Source organism: Rhipicephalus sanguineus, chromosome 4, assembly GCF_013339695.2.
Source record: "Rhipicephalus sanguineus isolate Rsan-2018 chromosome 4, BIME_Rsan_1.4, whole genome shotgun sequence".
NCBI classification, from domain to species: domain Eukaryota; kingdom Metazoa; phylum Arthropoda; class Arachnida; order Ixodida; family Ixodidae; genus Rhipicephalus; species Rhipicephalus sanguineus.
The window spans coordinates 158,948,250-158,966,403 of record NC_051179.1 but is presented as its reverse complement, the minus strand read 5'-3'; the positions used below and the strand labels follow the sequence as shown (position 1 = coordinate 158,966,403).

The following is an 18,154-nucleotide window of genomic DNA, read 5'->3' as shown; positions in this document are numbered from 1 at the left end:
AGCTTTGCCATCATTTTGTTGGTTTGGCTTTGAGATCAAGGCAGGGAGGCAGGTGCTTTCTCCAGTATAGCTACCGTAGCAACAACCTCTTTTCAGAGGTCGTGCTACGGATTCCCTGGGTATATGACGTGAAAAACTATCGACGTCTTTAAAAAAACGCGAACAGTGACTGATGTTTAAAAACGGCTTCCCTACCGACGAACATTGATGGGTGTAGTGGTAATTGTTGCCGGTAGGGTAGTAGGAAGTGTCGTTTTCTAAGCGTTTCTAGTTCCTTACACTGTATTAAAACGTGAATTACGGTTAGTGTTTCACCACATGCATATACTGTGCATATACTGTGCATATACATGCATAACTGTGCATATACGAGCGCGCTAATTGCGCGACGCGAGCGCATGGCGCGCCCAGTACTACATCGCATCTTAAAATCGGCACCTCATGCGGAGCCGCGTTTGCACAGCAGGTCTACTAGGCCTGTAACGTCGATATTTTCATGAAAAGAGTGCGAGCATGACACGAGAACCGAAAACAAACGAGACGAGCAGTTCACCTTCCGTCGCAACTAGTGGTTAATTAAAGCTAAGTTAGCTGCTTCGCGGCTGAGTCAGCAAGTGATGCTCCAGCGGCACAGAGGACTTGACTCTAACCTTCTCGGGCTTTTTAGTGCCATTGCCGTATTAACTGAGTTGTTTTTTTTTTTTTTTTCTTGCGCAGCAAACCTTCATTCGCCACAGTACGCGGCTCCTGCTTCCAGCATGCCACATCAAAACATAATCACATGTTTTTCATAGTCGCCAACGCAGAACATCGATTATGGGGTACGCAGCTTTATTAGGTATTTCAACAAATGAAAGATTGGGACTTGCCTAGAGTAGACGTGTCGTATACGTCGTACACGGTAATATTGCGGACTTGGGAAATGAATTTTGCGCTAAGTCAACTGGGTGTCATGTCGTCTGCCGTCTGCTCCAAATAATAAACGTGATTTACGCACTGTTATCTTTTAAGTTCGTTTTTCAGAACTGCCCGTTGCAGGGGTGGAAGCGGGCTTGAGTGTTTTGGAGCAGCTCAGGGAGCAGGCATAATGCTGTTTTGGAGCAGCTTTGGAGCACCAAAATGTGTGTTTTTGAGCATTGCAAGTTAGTTTTGGAGCAGAATTCTAGGGTCAAACATCACTGTTGTTTAATTTTTTTTTATTTCTATGAAACACTAGAAGTTCCAACGGTTTCAGAAAACTTACAATACTGATGAACCAACCACACTTAACACAGATTATATATATATATATATATATATAATATATATATATATATATATATATATATATCTACAATATTAATGAGCACTAACAGACAATAATGCCAAGGAAAGTATAGGGGATGTTTTACTAGATAGCCTGCCCGCGGCAAGCTATCTTTCGTCCACTTTTCTTTCTTCACATACCTTATATTTACTAGTAAAAACATCCCCTATACTTTCCTTGGCATTATTGTCTGTTAGTGCTCATTAATATTCTGTATAACAAAGAAAACGAGCCCTTGAAATTAACACTTCTTTCCTTTATATATATATATATATATATATATTATATATATATATATATATATATATATTATATATATATATATACACGCGTACGTGTTATTAAAAAATCACAGCTGTGATTTTTTAATGCAAACGGGCGTCTGCACCCTAAACTCCGCTTGTCGGACGAGCGAGCGACGTGCCGCGCGAGGCGTTTCCGAGTAGGAAGACGCGGCGGCACGATTTTAAAGGACCCCTGACACCGAATTTGGAAACTCGAGATGCTTGTGTTGTTTGATAGTCCTGCATGCGGGGGCACTTCTGACCGATTATGAGTGACGAGCGTTGCCTTTAAGATATTTTAATTTGGTTTTAAAGTAAGCCTGAGTGCTCATCTGAATTTTGAACTCCTATCAACATAACCACTAGTATGACGTAGACGTAGGGCCCCTTGTGACGTTGCAGAGGTAAAGCAAGTGTTGTCGACGTCACAGACAGAAATATGCGCGGTGCATGCACTGTGGTATATTGCGAAGCATGTTTGCTCTCCCACCTTCTCCTTCTTCGGTACGTGTCGGCAGGCAGCGTGAGCTCTCCGTGCGTGTGTTCTCCAACTGGCAGTTCAACAAGCGCGTGGCTGACGTCACCCAATACTGAGCGCATGTCATCACGCGTGCCCCGAGGCGCGACCGCCGCGGCGCGGCGCTAGTTTCTTATCCTCTTTCGGCGCGCGTTTTGAACCTACACTAAAAATGACCATAATTAACGCTGCCAGGATTAATTAGACATCACGTTGGAGCATTTACGGTGTCATTCCGTGGTTACAAGACATAGACCTACTTATTACTACATAAATGTCACAAACAAGAAATCGGCTGTCAGGGGCCCTTTAAGATGGCGTTCGTCAAAATGACGCGCGCGACTCTCCGACCACGCGTGAGTCGCGCATGAAATCATGCCATTCGGAACGCAACAGCGCGATTTCGCGAAGGCGTTCGTCAAAAAACACGCGCGTCCCTCCAAACGCGCGTAAATCGCGCTAAAAACTGCGCCATGCGGTTACACCTTTTCCCTTCAAGTTCCCTTCCAAGATTTGTCAATTATTGGTGTCGGTTTATGCACGCAAATATGGTACATGAGGTGCGATGATACTAGATGTCGCAAGCGCACAATTTGTATCGCGTGGTTCTGTTTTCGTACTACCTCACATTCGTCTGAGTTATAAGCGTTCCAAGTGTCTAGCTTATTCTTTTTTATATTTCTTCACTCGCCACCTCATGTACCAAGCCACACACAGCAACGGAGGTGAGCGGATGGTACGAGCTACAGCGTACTCAACCACGAGCCGAGCGCAGGTTCTGACGAGCAAAAATCGAACAACGCGACCGATCGCACTGGCGAGACTAAGCTCGTCGCTGCACAAGCGCGTTTACATGCTGCATTTATAACGTCTAAGTGCTTGTGTGCAATGCAAAAAATTCTCCACATGGCACGGTCTCACTAAAGAAAATGAGTTTCGGAAATGGTCCAACCGACTTACACAAACCGAAGCATTGTGAGTGGTTTCGCAGTTGGTAGTGGCTTTATTGACCGCAAACGGATAAAACAAATTTTTCTTTCTCACGCAGACTTATGACACAAAATCCATCTTAAACACTCAGCTATACAGCAGTTTCCTTAATGCAAAGTTTCTAAATAATGGTCGCGCGTTTACAGTCCGCGGCAGCTGCTCGCACTATCCTCATGGCCTCACATCAAATTAAATATTCGCAGTAAATAGAACCTTCTCGACATTATGACGCGTCAACACACTTTTATTCATGTTCGCAATCCCAGGCCACGATGACAGCAACCGCCTCGCGCCAGAAAACTCCGTTGCCACCGGCGCCATCGAAATATGGCCGCACAACTCACTTTCTACTAAAAACGTTGCTTTCTATAGCTCCTGTACAGGCTCGCTAGCTTTTTTGCGCCTTCGACAACGTCACGAGAGCGCGCCATGTGATGTGATGATGATATAAGCTCGCATAGGCGCGCCATGACACGGGTGACAGCGGCACATGAAGGCAGCAAGCGTAGCCTCAGTGATCGGTTCAGGCAGAGCACCAGAGCCGATCGCGGAGGCCGTGCACCAAAGACCGCTTGGGAGCAGTTTCGGCGCAATATTGCGTTTTGGAGCAGGATGGCGCAGCAGAAGCGGAGTGGCGCAGCGTGGCGCAAATGGCGCAGCGCTTCCACCCCTGCCGTTGAGCGGGGAGATCTTTTTGAAGTCGCACTGTAGGTGGTACATTGTGAGGCGCCGCAAATGCACCTCGAGAGCTCTGCATGTGCACGAAAGCGAGTGACAGCGCAGTGGCAAGAAGTGGAAGCATGCAACGTATATTCCCCGTTTCTCTTTTTCTGCCAGGAATGGCGCTGCCTGTCCAGAGTCGCAGCGCCACTAAGCGATGCTTGGGGAGCCTATTGACTGTGCCGTGGTGGTCGCTCTCGTATACGCTGTGACTTGTCTTTCTGGGCAGCCAAACATTCTGGTTGGCGACATTGGCTGTGTCGGGGTGGTCGTTAAAGGTCTCGTACACGCGCTGAAGGAATGTGGTCGCTTGTAGAATATGGAGCTGACAGATGGTACTGGCTGATGCACAGTGGTCGCATGAGTTTCTGTTCTTCGCAACGACTATCCTGCGGGAGAAGCGAAGACAGGGCAGCGAGTCTCGGTTGCAGTGACGCGACTTTCCACACTGAGCGGGGACGTCTGCGCCCTTCGCTGTGCGTCAAGGGGAGATGGGGTGTCCCACTGGACATCTGCGACACCGCGGAGCAGATATCACGTACTGGCTTGTGACTCAAGTCATGCTCTTGCAGTGTACCTGATGTCGTGCTGGTGCTCGAAGTGGTGATTGTAGACAATGTGCGCTGTGTGGTCATCTCATCCTTGGCAGAAGCCTTGTCATCAGGTGCAAACATCAGCTGCACCGGGAGCTCTTCGACGACAACGTCCTCAGGCGAGATACGCGCTTCAACTTCTTTTAAAGAGACGGCGCTTTGGAAGTGCCAGGCATCTGCACACTCGGCCAATGACTGCGCTGATGGCGAGGGATGTGGTTCCTGAGCATGGGCCAAAGCGGGGCCGGTGGCTAGAATGTCGCCTCCACCTGGTTGCGAGGGAGCTGACGTCTTACAGTAGGCCGACACCTCTTGATGCTTTAGCGCTGGCCGGCTTGGAGGCCCGCTTATCGGCTGCCGTGGCATCAAGGCAGTCTCTGTCTGTGTAAAGGGCAGTCGGGTGGCAGGTATCGATCTGGAGTCTGACACCTGTAGGGCAGAGGACACCCTATTGAAAATCCCAGCATTGCCCATCATAACACGACCAGATAGCGAAAGTGATCAATGGTTGTGTTAAGTGGCTGTATAGGGGCCTAAAATTCCTCGCGCTAAAGGCGGGTAAAACATATAGGTAATAAAATCATGCGAGTGACCTGAAACATGCGCATAGAGAATGAATGACAAATGGTCGTCATGATAAAGAACTAAGATATGGTGTGAGCACGAATACCTCCTCAAGGCCTTTGAGGCCAAAGGCGGGGAGGCAGGTGCTTCTCTAATGTATCTCCCGTAGCAACGACCTCTTTTCAGAGGTCGTGCTACGGACTGCCTGGGTGTGTGATGTGAAAGCTATGGACTTCGTTTAGAAACGCAAACAGTGACTGGTGTTTAAAAACCGGTTCCCTACCGATAAACATTGACGGGTGAAGTGGTAATTGTTGTCGGTAGGGAAGTAAAAAGTACTTTCTTCTAAGCATGTCCAGTTCATTACAATGGATGATGATGATGATATATGTTGTTTAATGGCGCAAGGGCCATTGATGGCCAAAGAGCGCCAGGAAATGGTGTAGGATGGGAACAATGATGATGTTTAGTGGCTGTATAAGGGCCTAAGATTCTGCGCACTAAAGGTGCGTAAAACATATATGTATTAAAATCATGAAAGTGGAGTGAAGCGTGCATGGTGAAGATGAGTTCTAGGTTATCGTGACGCTAAAATATAGAAGTGTTGTATTAGCGGATGCCTCGTCAGCGCCTTTGGTCCCAAGGGCCAGGAGGCAGCTGCTCTCTTTTGATGTAGCATCCGCAGCAGCAGCCTCCCTTAGGAGGCCGTGCTACCGATAACCTGCATAGATGACATGAAAAGTATATACGTCCTTTAAAAATGCATTCAATGCATCATATTTAAAAAGAGGTTCTCTACCTATGAACATTGCTGGATGAAGGGGTATGTGTTGCTTGAACGCCAGTGGACAGTGTTTTTTTCTGTAAGCGTCTAGCTCAGAGCATTCAAGGAGTATGTGATGTACGGTAAGTGGATGGCCACATCTGTCACAGCTGGGTGGGTCAACACCGGACAAAAGGTGTGTGTGTGTGCTGTGTGTGTGTCCTATTCTAAGCCGACAGAGAGTGACCTCTGTACGGCGTGTTTTTGATGTAGGTGGCCAGTTACCGACGTATGGTTTGATCAGGTGTAACTTGTTATGCGTTTGTAGATCCCAAAACTTCTGCCAGTGAGCCCTGAGCTTTTTCCGTATGTTTGGTTTTAGGTCCATCACGGGGACAGCAATTGAAGAGTTGGCAGCGCTTACGTTGGTTGACGTGGCCAGCTGGTCAGCCAACACATTTCCTTCAATGTCCCGGTGCCCTGGCACCCAGCACACGACGATATGTTGCTTGGAAGCGTACGCCGCGCAGAGTATTGAGTAGAGGGACATAATTACAGGATTTCTATGTTTTTTCTGATTTTTCAAAGCTTTCACGACACTCAAGTAGTCAGTGTATATAACTACCCTGGTTGTATTCAATTCTTTAATGCGTTTGACGGCTACGAATAACGCGTAAGCCTCGGCTGTGAAAATGCTTGTGCTAGTGGGTAGAACGCCGGCATCCGAGAAAGATGGGCCTACCGCTGCATATGACACGCCAGCATGGGACTTGGATGCATCAGTATAATATTCTGGGCAGTTATATTTATGTTGCAGCTCTAGGAAATACATCCGAATGTGTATAAGAGGGGCACGCTTTGTGACAGCTACGAAGGATGTGTCACATTTTATAAGCTGCCACTGCCATGGCGGGAGCTGTATAGCGGGGGGAACGGGGTGATATTCAAGCAGTGGAAGATTTGTTTCTTCAGCTAGCTCTCTAACACGCAGTGAGAAAGGGCGTGCCATTGTGGGCCGATTGCGAAAAAGTTGAGAGCTGGACAGATCGTTGATGGTAGAATATGCAGGGTGCTCACTGTTCGCGTTCACTTTAAGAAAATATATGAAAGAAGAATACGTTCTCTGCAGATGGAGTGACCACTCGTCCGATTCTACATAAAGGCTCTCAACTGGGCTTGTTCTAAATGCGCCTATGGACAGGCGGATGCCTAGATGATGAACTGGGTCCAACATTTTCAGAGCACTTGGCGTGGCAGAGTGATAGACTATCGCCCCATAGTCGAGGCGTGAGCGTACAAGGCTTTTATACAGATTCATGAGGCATTTTCTGTCGCTTCCCCACGCTGCGCGTGACAGCACCTTTAGGATATTCATTGTTTTCATGCATTTATTCTTAAGATGTTTGATTTGTGGTACAAAGGTTAACTTCGCATCCAAAATTATACCTAGGAACTTATCTTCTGTATTTACGGGCAGACGCTCACCCTTCATGACGATTTCAGGATCAGGGTGCAAGCCTCTTTTTCGTGAAAAAAGGACACAAGTGCTTTTCTGTGGGTTCAGTTTGAACCCGTTTTCATCAGCCCATTTGGATACCTTGTTAAGAGCAAGCTGAACCTGTCGCTCACAGATCCCAAGAGAACACGATTGAAAACCTATCTGAACATCGTCAACGTATGTTGAATAAGACATATTACGTGGGGTGCAAACGGAGAGAATTCATTTTTATAATAAAGAGCGTACAGCTGAGCACCCCGCCCTGTGGCACTCCGGTTTCCTGTATAAATGTTCGGGACAAAACACTACCCACTCGAACACGGAATGTGCGATCGGATGGATAGCTTTCAATGACATTGAACATGTTACCGCGTATACCTATGTGTGAAAGGTCTCTCAGTATCCCAAACCTCCACGTCGTATCGTAGGCCTTCTCCATGTCGAGGAATACAGATAGGAAAAATTGATTATGAACAAAAGCTTCACGTATGCATGCCTCGATACGTATGAGATGGTCGGTGGTGGATCGGCCTTCTCTAAACCCGCACTGGTATGGGTCGAACAATTTGTTTGATTCAAGGAAGTGTAGTAAGCGGCAATTAATCATTTTTTCAAATACTTTGCAGAGGCAACTTGTTAACGCTATAGGTCTGTAACTTGATACAGCAGAGGGATCCTTTCCTTGCTTCAAAATTGGAATTATAACAGCCTCCTTCCAAGATGATGGGATCACACCCGAAAACCTTCATTACAATGGAAGATAATGCACAAGGTAAGTGTACTTTACATAACACGCTTCTTCTTCTTCTTAACCACATCACATATATTCTGGAAATTTTTGTGAGCGATATGTAACAATGTCTGTGGCATGGCAATTTCACTAAGCAGACATCCTCGACGATATCGTGGAAAGGTACACAGGGCAGCACAGCGGCACGGAATGCCACGACAGCGCATATGACGCAGCAGAGAGTGAGCAATGCGGGCAAGAAAGAAGCTCTAGCAGCGATATTGTCTGCCACTTGGAAGCGGGTGACGACTCGTTGCTGAATGCCTCCAGACCAACAAGAGAGCTCTCCTGCTCCTGAAACGGCAAGCCAACTTTCAACAAAATATATCGCATATATGTTAACGCAGCTTATTCTGCAGTTTATCATTCAAAATATGTTGACTACTTTGTCTGCAGTCTTCCACAGAGCGGCCAGATGCCACATGCAGGAAACGACAGCGTACCGAGGTCCGGCATTCCCTCGTTCTTGACGAACCACGGCCCCCAGCCGGCAAGAGGAAGCATCCTGTGCCATCCAACCCTGCGGACGCCATATTAGCTTTGTATGCCTCTAAAATGGCTGGAGGCACTAAAGTCCTCGAAAGCATGTTGACGAGCTCACAGAGCTGCAGTCATCGCTATTGAACCTTGCTTATTTATTTCGAAGCATTCCCGAGGAGAGGCACACTAGCGTAATATGCAAGATGGCTGGCATTGCGGCTGAGACTGCATTGCCCTATTGAAGGCAGCTACAGTAATTCACAGCGGCATTCAGGAACTCGACACGCCTCCCTTGCTATGCTGGCAGTACGGCGCTAGGATGCGATAGCTGCTGCCAGCCACTGCTGGGGACCTCGGATCCTAGAATTCCTATTGGTGCCTTTTCTACAGCCTCTGTTTGGGTCGCAGTCTGTGACCGCATCTGTGCGGCTGCAGGCTCGAGTGCAGCTGCAATGGTGCTGTTCCAGGCCAGCACCAGCCCTTTCATGCCCTAGCAAAGCTGCAGTGCCATACCACTTCTGTTTACAGGATTTGCTATTTTAGTTGGTTTCTTAGCATGTGTTTCTTTTTGGGCAATCAAAGGCATGTGTTGCAGTACAGGCGGCACGGTGCTGTGTTTTGCTGTTTTTTATTTGCTTGTTTTTTGTCGTTGCAGCCTCAAGTGGACAGGTTCCTGATGTTAGTGGAGCTGCACTGTAGGTTGACTCATGTATCCTTGAAGCGTTATAGACTTTAAAGGGACTGTTAACTGGCTAGAATGTGTCCGTAGATTCGGGTGGGAGTGAAAGGACCGTGAATTATAGTGACAGAATCAGGCACCCTTTATTGCGATGTCATTTCTATTGATATTTTTAAATCTCATTGAAAGGTCACAAGAAAAAAAGCCCTGTCGCACAGTCTAGCAGAAGAGCCCTGAAAACAGATTGCAGAGGCGTTCACTTTGCTGTATGCAGTCTGAGGCTTCATACTGTTCGGACGACATGGCAGCAGCCCCAGCAGGCACGCAGCTACGCGGATGCTTCATCGGCGACAGCTGAGTGAAATATCTTAACAGCACACTACGACACGCTGTTTGAGAGCATAGACCGTGCATAGGAGTGTGTAGAGGGAGATGAGGACTGGGTTTTGTGTTTTTTGCGAGTTTTGAGGGCTGTTACCACGCTTAGGGAATCTGTGTATATAACTGCCTTTTGTAGTTTTAATTGTTTAATGTGTTTAACGGCCGCAAGTATCGCGTAAGCTTCTGCCGTGAAGATACTTGAATCAGGGTGCAGAATAGCATAATCCGAAAAGGATGGACCAACGGCTGCAAAGACACAGAAGTATTGGACTTGGAGGCGTCTGTAAAGAATTCTGGACTAGTGTATTTGTGTTGTAGTTCGAGGAAGTATGCATGGATATGTGTAATAGGCGCGTGTTTTGTAACTTCCACGAAAGATATATCGCAGTCAATACACTGCCACGGCGGGAGTTTTGCAGTGGGAGCCATTAGACAAGTGTTCAAGAATTGGCACACCCGCTTCCTGAGCTAGGCCCCTCACACGAAGTGACTAGGGCTGTCTCACTGAAGGACGATTTTCAAAAAGTGCAGAGCTAGACAAAAATCACTGCAGAATAATCACGCCTAAAGTCCTTAGATCTTTCTCTGTTCTTTCTTAAGTACCGACAACCATTGAAGCGCAGTCGACGAATCTCATTGGCTAACGCTCGTTTTCGGTAGCCATGTTCTTCCTAACGCTTTTCCAGCACCCCCTGAAACGCGATCTCCCATTCAGTAATGGCAGGAGGTTGACGGGAGGAGAAAGGCGCGTCGCGTTAGCGTATTGTCCGCTGAAAGATGCGTGGCTAATGTACTTAGACGCACATGGCTTTGTAAATCTTCCAAGTTAGGAAGAAAATGGCGTCGGACGCCAGCTGCGCGTGAGAGAGAGCCGGGAAAGGAGGCAGTTGTCGGTAATTAAGTAAAAAGGAAAAATCTAGGGACTTTTCTCGCGCCTGTAGGGCGTACAGAGCGAAAGGAAACGGAGAAACGACAAAAAGGAAAGGCACGGTCACGTGTTCATGATAACAGCTGTTGTCCAAGCTGTTCATTTGGAAAATACACGTGCTCATGCATTCCTAGCAACTACTTTGTTTCCTTTAGTCAAACTCGTTGTTGGGCTAGTTGGTTCATGTTACAAGAAATTCAGACGACGCAAACCACTTTCCTTTCGTCTTTTCTTCTTGGTGGTTTGCGTCGTCTGAATTTCTTTTATTTTGTTTCCCTCTTCTTTTGTCAGTCGCCATATGGATTCACGTCAAATCAAACTCGACGCTGAAAAAGTAGCAGCTTTTGCGATCGTTTCTGTAGAAAAGACAAAGTCAGTAGACTCAGACACCTTATCATTCTATTAGCAGAAAATTTTTAAGATATTTAGATATCCTGATACATCAGCAGCCGTGGCAACACTAGTGTAGCCGCAGCGCGCTTACCAACTCCAAAAACGCAGCCTTCTGTTTAAAAATACGCGAAATAAACGCTGCGAGTTGTGTCTCCCTAGACGACTTTCAGTGCTTCCTTCTACTTCCTCTTCTTTTTTTTTTATTCAGTATCCGTTTGACGTGTCCGAAGAGGCCCTACACTGACGGCCGAAGCGCGGCAGCTGATCACCTCCGCGAAATGCAAAAATGAGACGTTCGCGGAACACGAAGCCGATGCCTTTTGTGCACGTTTTCAACGAATGACCGCTGTACATTGGGAATCACGTGTCTTCACGCGTGCATGTTAGTGACGTCATGCTCCCTCTTTCCACTGGTGGTATAAAAGTACGTAATGCAAGCACAGAAGCCTCTTCGTCTTTCTATTTCGACTGACGATGGCGGACGACAACTCATCGCAGCGATCGTTCAACTGCTCGCAATTGTGGGACACCGACCTCAGAGAACAATTAATTTCTGAAGTTCGTCCCCATACTTACTTATATGACCTCATGCATGCAGAATATAAAAACCAACGCAAGAAGGATGACACGTGGGACTTGATCGGCAAGAAACTTGGCTTGTCAGGTAGGCATCAATATGTCTGACTTTTATCTATAACGCTGCTTTTCTGGCAAAGCTGTGACATCTCGAAAACTTCTTTGCCGGGTGCTAATATGGTGCCGGGCCCAGCAGCACCGTATCGCGGCATATCTGTGCCTAGGCGTCCAACGGCGGCATGACAGTCCACACTAGCCTGCGCACGAAGAGTGTAGATCCGCATGTGTCTATATCTTCCAAACTGTGGTTCATACGTTCACTCATATCTCGTGTTCGCCTTTTCAGGTGCCGAGTGCAAAAAGCAATGGCAGTACTTGAGAGACAAGTTCCCGAGGGAAATCAGAATAATTGAAAAGGCCAAGAGTGGATCGGCCGCGACACAGAAAAAGCTGTGGTCGCACTTTCAGATGCTGACATTTCTGCGTGGCTACGTGTCGTCTCGCACGTATGTTACCACAGTGTTTTCATTTGAATTTTCTGCAAGTACTACAATTTTGAAACGCCTGCCGATTCACGATTTGTGCGGATTAAACTAAAGCAATTCTAAGGGCGTTTCTGTAGCCAATAGGCAATGTGCACATGTAAGTACATTTTTCTGCAGGGCATGTTCTCCAGCCCACAACCATCCTTTGCAGGCTGCTTTTCGCGCCCCAAGTGCAGCGTATTAGTGCAAAAGCACCACAACGGCCTATAAAAAATCACAGCATATCCACGGGGTGAATGATGATGAGTGGGGCGAAGCTACGGAGGGAATATCTGTAAACCGTGAAACTCTTCCGTGAAATGCGCCCAGTACATAATATAAAGAGTGTGAAACATCGTGTATATATTAAACATCAAACTTTTATTGTACTGTTGGTTTACGTGGTCCCTTCATTATCACTTGAGATCGGTGAAATTCAAGGAAGAAGTCCGCTCCCGAGCGAAAGAGCGCCAAGAGCGACCGCATTCCCCGCTCGCCCTGTGCGAATTAAAGGCAAGGCTAGAGGGAAGACAGGACGCGCGTTCCACGACGCGAGGTCGGTAGCATGCCCAACGAAAGCCAACGGAACGCGATCGTGCAAGTGCTCCGGCTTCGCATCGCCTCATGGTTCCATTTAGCGTCCCAAAACCAAACATATTGCTCAAGGTGTGCCTTGCGTTTTTCGTAGAAATAATTTCTTTATCATGTACATTAAGACGAAAAGTTGAAAGCTCACTAGAGTGTATCGCCCGCGAAGTATGTCTTTTAGCGTGATTTAACTCTCGTACGGCAGGGTCCTCGCGCCGTTGCCGGTCCACCTCGCCCGTTGACGATCGGGCGAGGTGGCTAAATACAACTACTACTACTACACTTTAAGAAAAACATCTGGCGTTCTTTCGTTCTGCTTTTACAAAACATCTGGCGTCTTTCGTTGGTTTATTTCATCAATCAACGGCGTTTTGAACAAAATTTTTATTGTTTAATCACGCACAGGAGAAATCTCACCAGGCACTACCTTGGAGGTAAACAATGGCTGCTAATGGCAATGAGAGACAGAAGAAGCCGGCTTTTAGCTAACACTTACACTTCTACTTCTACTAACGTTTCCTACTGGAACATGCCAATGGCTGCTAATGGGGAATGAGAGACAGAAGAATTCGGCTTTTAGTTAACGCGCACGCTGCGAATTTTTTATTGTTCAACAACGCACAGGAGAAATCTCCCACCGGCACCACCTTGGAGGTCAAAGCGTAAGACTTGTTACTCACTACTACGACCACGACGACTACGAGGGACGAACGGGTGCCGCCTTAAGGAGCTTCGCCCCTAAAAACTTACTGCCGAAACTGCATGCTGCTGATTTACAAAAATGTTACAAGACGCAGCCCCGAAGGGGGGGGGGGGGCAGTTCCCTCCTTTCTCCGAATTTCTTATGGTTGTGTGTGTTTCACCAAAAATTAATCGTAGAAATGGGTATTCTTCAAGGCCTTCGGCAAGTGCCTCCCCCCCCCCCCTCGAAGAAAAAAAAATCCTGGCTACGCGCCTGTTACAATATATGCCAGACCAATAAAATCGCTATGATCTTACCTATGCAGCTTAAGTGATGAAGTTCGCTGTATTCGTTGAATGTGTCACTAAGCTTCTACCTGGACTGCACCCGTGCCAACAAGGGCCTATCCAGAGATTTTTTTCGCGGGTAGTTCAACCTCGCTATACACCTATTGTAATAGGTGTATAGCGAGGTACACCAATCCACCAATCGTAATAGGTGTATGCTTGTGCATACACCTATTACGATTGTAGGAGGGGTCTGAACACCCCAAACCACCTCCAAGAATGCGCCACTGCATGACAGCACTTCCTGTTGTAAAATATTTACTACCCCGGGTAAAAATACTGCCGCCATGTGCAGGAGGATCGTCTACGACAAGAGGGTTAATGGTTACTCAGAGGACTCGATGGCAGAGGCAACTGCACATGCCGATGATACTGCACAAGGTAAGTGTACTTTACATAACACGCTTCTTCTTCTTAACCACATCACATATATTCCGGAAATTTTTGTGAGCGATATGTAACAATGTCTGTGACATTGCAATTTCACTAAGCAGACATCCTTGAGGATATCGTGGAAAGGTATACAGGGCAGCACAGCGGCACGGAATGCCACGACAGCGCATATGACGCAGCAGAGAGTGAGCAATGCGGGCAAGAAAGAAGCTCTAGCAGCGAGATTGTCTGCCACTTGGAAGCGGGTGACGACTCGTTGCTGAATGCCTCCAGCGACCAACAAGAGAGCTCTCCCTGCTCCTGAAACGGCAAGCCAACTTTCAACAAAATATATCGCATATAAGTTAACACAGCTTATTCTACAGTTTATCATTCAAAATATGTTCACTACTTTGTCTGCAGTCTTCCTCAGAGCGGCCAGATGCCACACGGAGGAAACGACAGCGTACCGAGGTCCGGCATTCCCTCGCTGTTCACGAACCACGGCCCCCAGCCGGCAAAAGGAAGCATCCTGTGCCATCCAACCCTGCGGAAGCCATATTAGCTTTGTGTGCCTCTAAAATGGCTGGAGGCACTAAAGAATGTCCTCGAAAGCATGTTGACGAGCTCACAGAGCTGCAGTCATCGCTATTGAACCTCGCTTATTTATTTTGAAGCATTCCCGAGGAGAGGCACACTAGCATAATATGCAAGATGGCTGGCATTGCGGCTGAGGCTGCATTGCCCTATTGAAGGCAGCTACAGTAATTCACAGCGGCATTTAGGAACTCGACACGCTTCCCTTGCTATGCTGGCAGTACGGCGCTAGGACGCGATAGCTGCTGCCAGTCACTCCTGGGGACCTCGGATCCTAGAATTCCTATTGGTGCCTTTTCTGCAGCCTCTGTTTGGGTCGCAGTCTGTGACCGCATCCGTGTGGCTGCAGGCTCGAGTGCAGCTGCACTGGTGCTGTTCCAGGCCAGCACCAGCCTTTTCATGCCCTAGCAAAGCTGCAGTGCCGTACCACTTCTGTTTACAGGATTTGCTATTTCAGTTGGTTTCTTAGCATGTGTTTCTGTTTGGGCAATCCAGAGGCATCTGTTTCAGTACTGGCGGCACGGTGCTGTGTTTTTTGTTTGTTTGTTTTTTGTCGTTGCAGCCTCAAGTGGACAGGTTCCTGATGTTAGTGGAGCTGCACTGTTGGTTGACTTACGTATCCTTGAAGCGTTACAGACTTTAAAGGGACTGTTAACTGGCCAGAATGTGTCCCTAGATTCGGGTGGGAGTGAAAGGATCGTGAATTATAGTGACAGAATCAAGCACCCTTTATTGCGATGTCATTGTTATTGATATTTTTAAATCTCATTGAAAGGTCACAAAAAAAAGCCCTGTCGCACAGTCTAGCAGAACAGCCCTGAAACCAGATTGCAGAGGCGTTCACTTTGCTGTATGCAGTCTGATGCTTTCATGATCGACCATCGTAATTAGTGGTCAAAATTAGGCTACACATATTATGATCAATCCAATTTCCATTCTGTGCTGCTTACGAGGTCAAAGGAGTTGTACGTTGAGAAACGGTAGTGCGTTTGCGACAACTATAGTCAAGCATGTTCAGGCACGGGGCATGGACGCAGAACGCAGGCATGTTAGGAAGCTGCTCTCGCCCTGACCTCCCACTGTTTGCAGCATGTGTTCTGTGTACATCACTTCGTAGTCGCCTTAAATGGAAAATTTTGGATTATAAATGTTTCACAGCATTGCCCGCATTAACATTCGGTGATTAGAGAGTCTGACTGGTTTTCCATTGTGCTGAATAAAACGGGTACCATAATGACTGCTTGTTGGTCCCTTTAATATTTGTCCGTTGGTGCTATGGCAACATCGTGTCTGTACTTTTTCCAAAGGCTGGTAATACCAGACCATGCAATGGCACTCTTGGCAGAACCACGGCCACCTGGATCGGGGCGCGCGGCGGTGTTGCTCCGGCCGTCCCATTCGGACGGAGGAGGCGTAATTGCAGAAAGGGGCGTGACCGCTCCTTTCGCCGCACCGCGGCGCGCGCCTACTACCCCTCCATTCTTTGCGCTCTATGCGGGAAGGTTTGCGGCGCCTTGAAGATATCGCTGTAGAGTAACCGTGAGTTAGCATAGCACTTCCCCCAACCTCACAAAAAGCAAATAAAAGGATGAATGGCGGCTATCGCTATATTCTTTATTTTTTTTGTGTGTGCGCGCCAGTCCTTGTCGTGATGATGGTGACCGAAGCGAAAACACCCGCGAGTCGCATTTCAAGAAAATTGTTTTGGTGTTCTTAAGTGCAGCATATCAGTAAAAAGTATACATGCGAAGGAAAGCATGAGATTTATTAAAAACCCCTTTTTTTTCTGAGTGCTTCCAGAATAGGGGAAACGATCCGAAGGTTGGTTCCGCTGCTTAAAGGAGGTTGGCGGATTTCCCTTGGGATGCTGCGGCCTTGAGTGCGTGAGCTTTACCTGCTGGAAGGAATGCCACTTTGGCGTCGAGGCAACGTAATCTTTCTTGGTGTTGACTTACAGTAAGGCACGCAGCAGTACGGCACGTTTCTGAAAAACACGGTAAATGAGGCAAGCGAGTGAAAAACTCGCAGCTACAGCTAACAGGCGTAACCTCGTGGTACGCAGACTAAAAACAAATTACTTGCCTGAAGTCAATGTGGTATGACAATGTGAAACATCTAAAGAGAGAGAACTTATATTCACGTCTTTCTTTTATTGTGTGTTACGTATTAACACGTTAATTAGTGCAGACCGTTAGAGGCATTTATTTCCGTCTTACATGTGCACTCTGCCCGTAATTAATTCAGAGAGTTAAACGCCTCTATGAACTGCCCGTTCACATTAAATACGACACGCACCAACACACCAGAAAAACAATTGATGCGTTTTGTTAGAACACGCACAAAAAATAAGAAAAAAAAGCAGAGCAATACTAGCGAGAAACGTCCGCAACCGACCTACGGCCGTAGGTAAATCGACGCTTATGTAACGTCGGGCCTTGGTCAACCCGCGAGCGGCATGCACTCGGCATCGTCGGCCACGGTGGACGGGCCTACATCGGGTGCCGACGCAGGCCCACATGAGGCCAATGCCAATCCCCAAGACCGGCCCTACATTGGTTGCCTAGGTTGAGCCAACGACAGTGCAGTTGGCCAGCGACGTCAGGCCGACATTTTGCCAAGGATAAAATGTTGCTTGGGAAACGGGCTCTTTCATGCTGTCGCGTTAAAACGACAAGCGATACCAAAACGAGAGAAAGTGGCCATTGCGCGACCGACCCTTAGCTAATTCGCAGGCGACAAGCGTCACTCATCGCTTTCGTGTTCAAATTCGCCTACATGCGGCCTGCGCTTAAATAAGAACGTCGCATTCACATCACTGTCGTATCGTGGGAACTTCAGAATGCAAAGAGACGTGCCCATATCAAAATGTTGCCTATCATCGGCAAGGAGAAAACGACTACAGCATTATCATTACCGCAATTTTCTTCCAGCAACGTGATGCTCTTAAGACAGCGCTCGACCGCAGAAGATAGCTATGCAGTGCCGACGACGACAAAATGTATTTCCTTTAGAAAGAAGCATGGCGCGCGCCGGTCCAGGCGGCTGTGGGAGAAACGATTGCCAAAACAAAGAATGAGAAGCACGGAAAATCACGTACTCGGCACAATATATGTGTCATGGCACTTATGTAGCGGCCGTGGTCATGGCACATGAACGCGCCGCGCCACACGAAGTCTCTTAAGCACGCTGCTTGGCTCTATCTCGATTGTAACATGCTACAGAGAACAACACTCACTGTGTAAAGCCCGATTAACATTACATAATAGCGTACCTTGATTCCAGTCACCACGTGCACGATGTCCAGTGTGCACTTTCCCAAACACATCTGCGGCTGTCTACGGCGCGGTCAGCGCGGCATCATTCGCAAGGGGGTAGGAGGAGAGCGCCGCGTCGCGGCGCGCGTCTGAACTACCTCAATTACAACTTTTCAAGGGGCGCGCGCCGAATGGGACGGCCGGAGCAACACCGCCGCGCGCCCCGATCCAGGTGGCCGTGGCAGAACCTGCCTGCTAGAGAGCGCGGTCCCCAGGTGCGGATAGGGTGCCTGCTGTTGCTAGGTTTCAGCGACAGCAGTGGTTGTTT

General features: G+C 47.7%; 1 protein-coding gene across 1 annotated transcript in view; it reads left to right on the top strand.

Annotated features, from left to right (window-relative positions):
- The first annotated feature begins 11,720 nt into the window (after nucleotides 1–11,720).
- Nucleotides 11,721–18,154, top strand: part of LOC125758338 (uncharacterized) — a 95,806-nt gene continuing 89,372 nt past the window's right edge. The window contains exon 1 of the mRNA XM_049415401.1: nucleotides 11,721–11,808. Within this exon, the coding sequence (XP_049271358.1) occupies nucleotides 11,745–11,808 (64 nt within the window). The 5' untranslated portion in view covers nucleotides 11,721–11,744. The remainder of the gene's footprint in view (nucleotides 11,809–18,154) is intronic.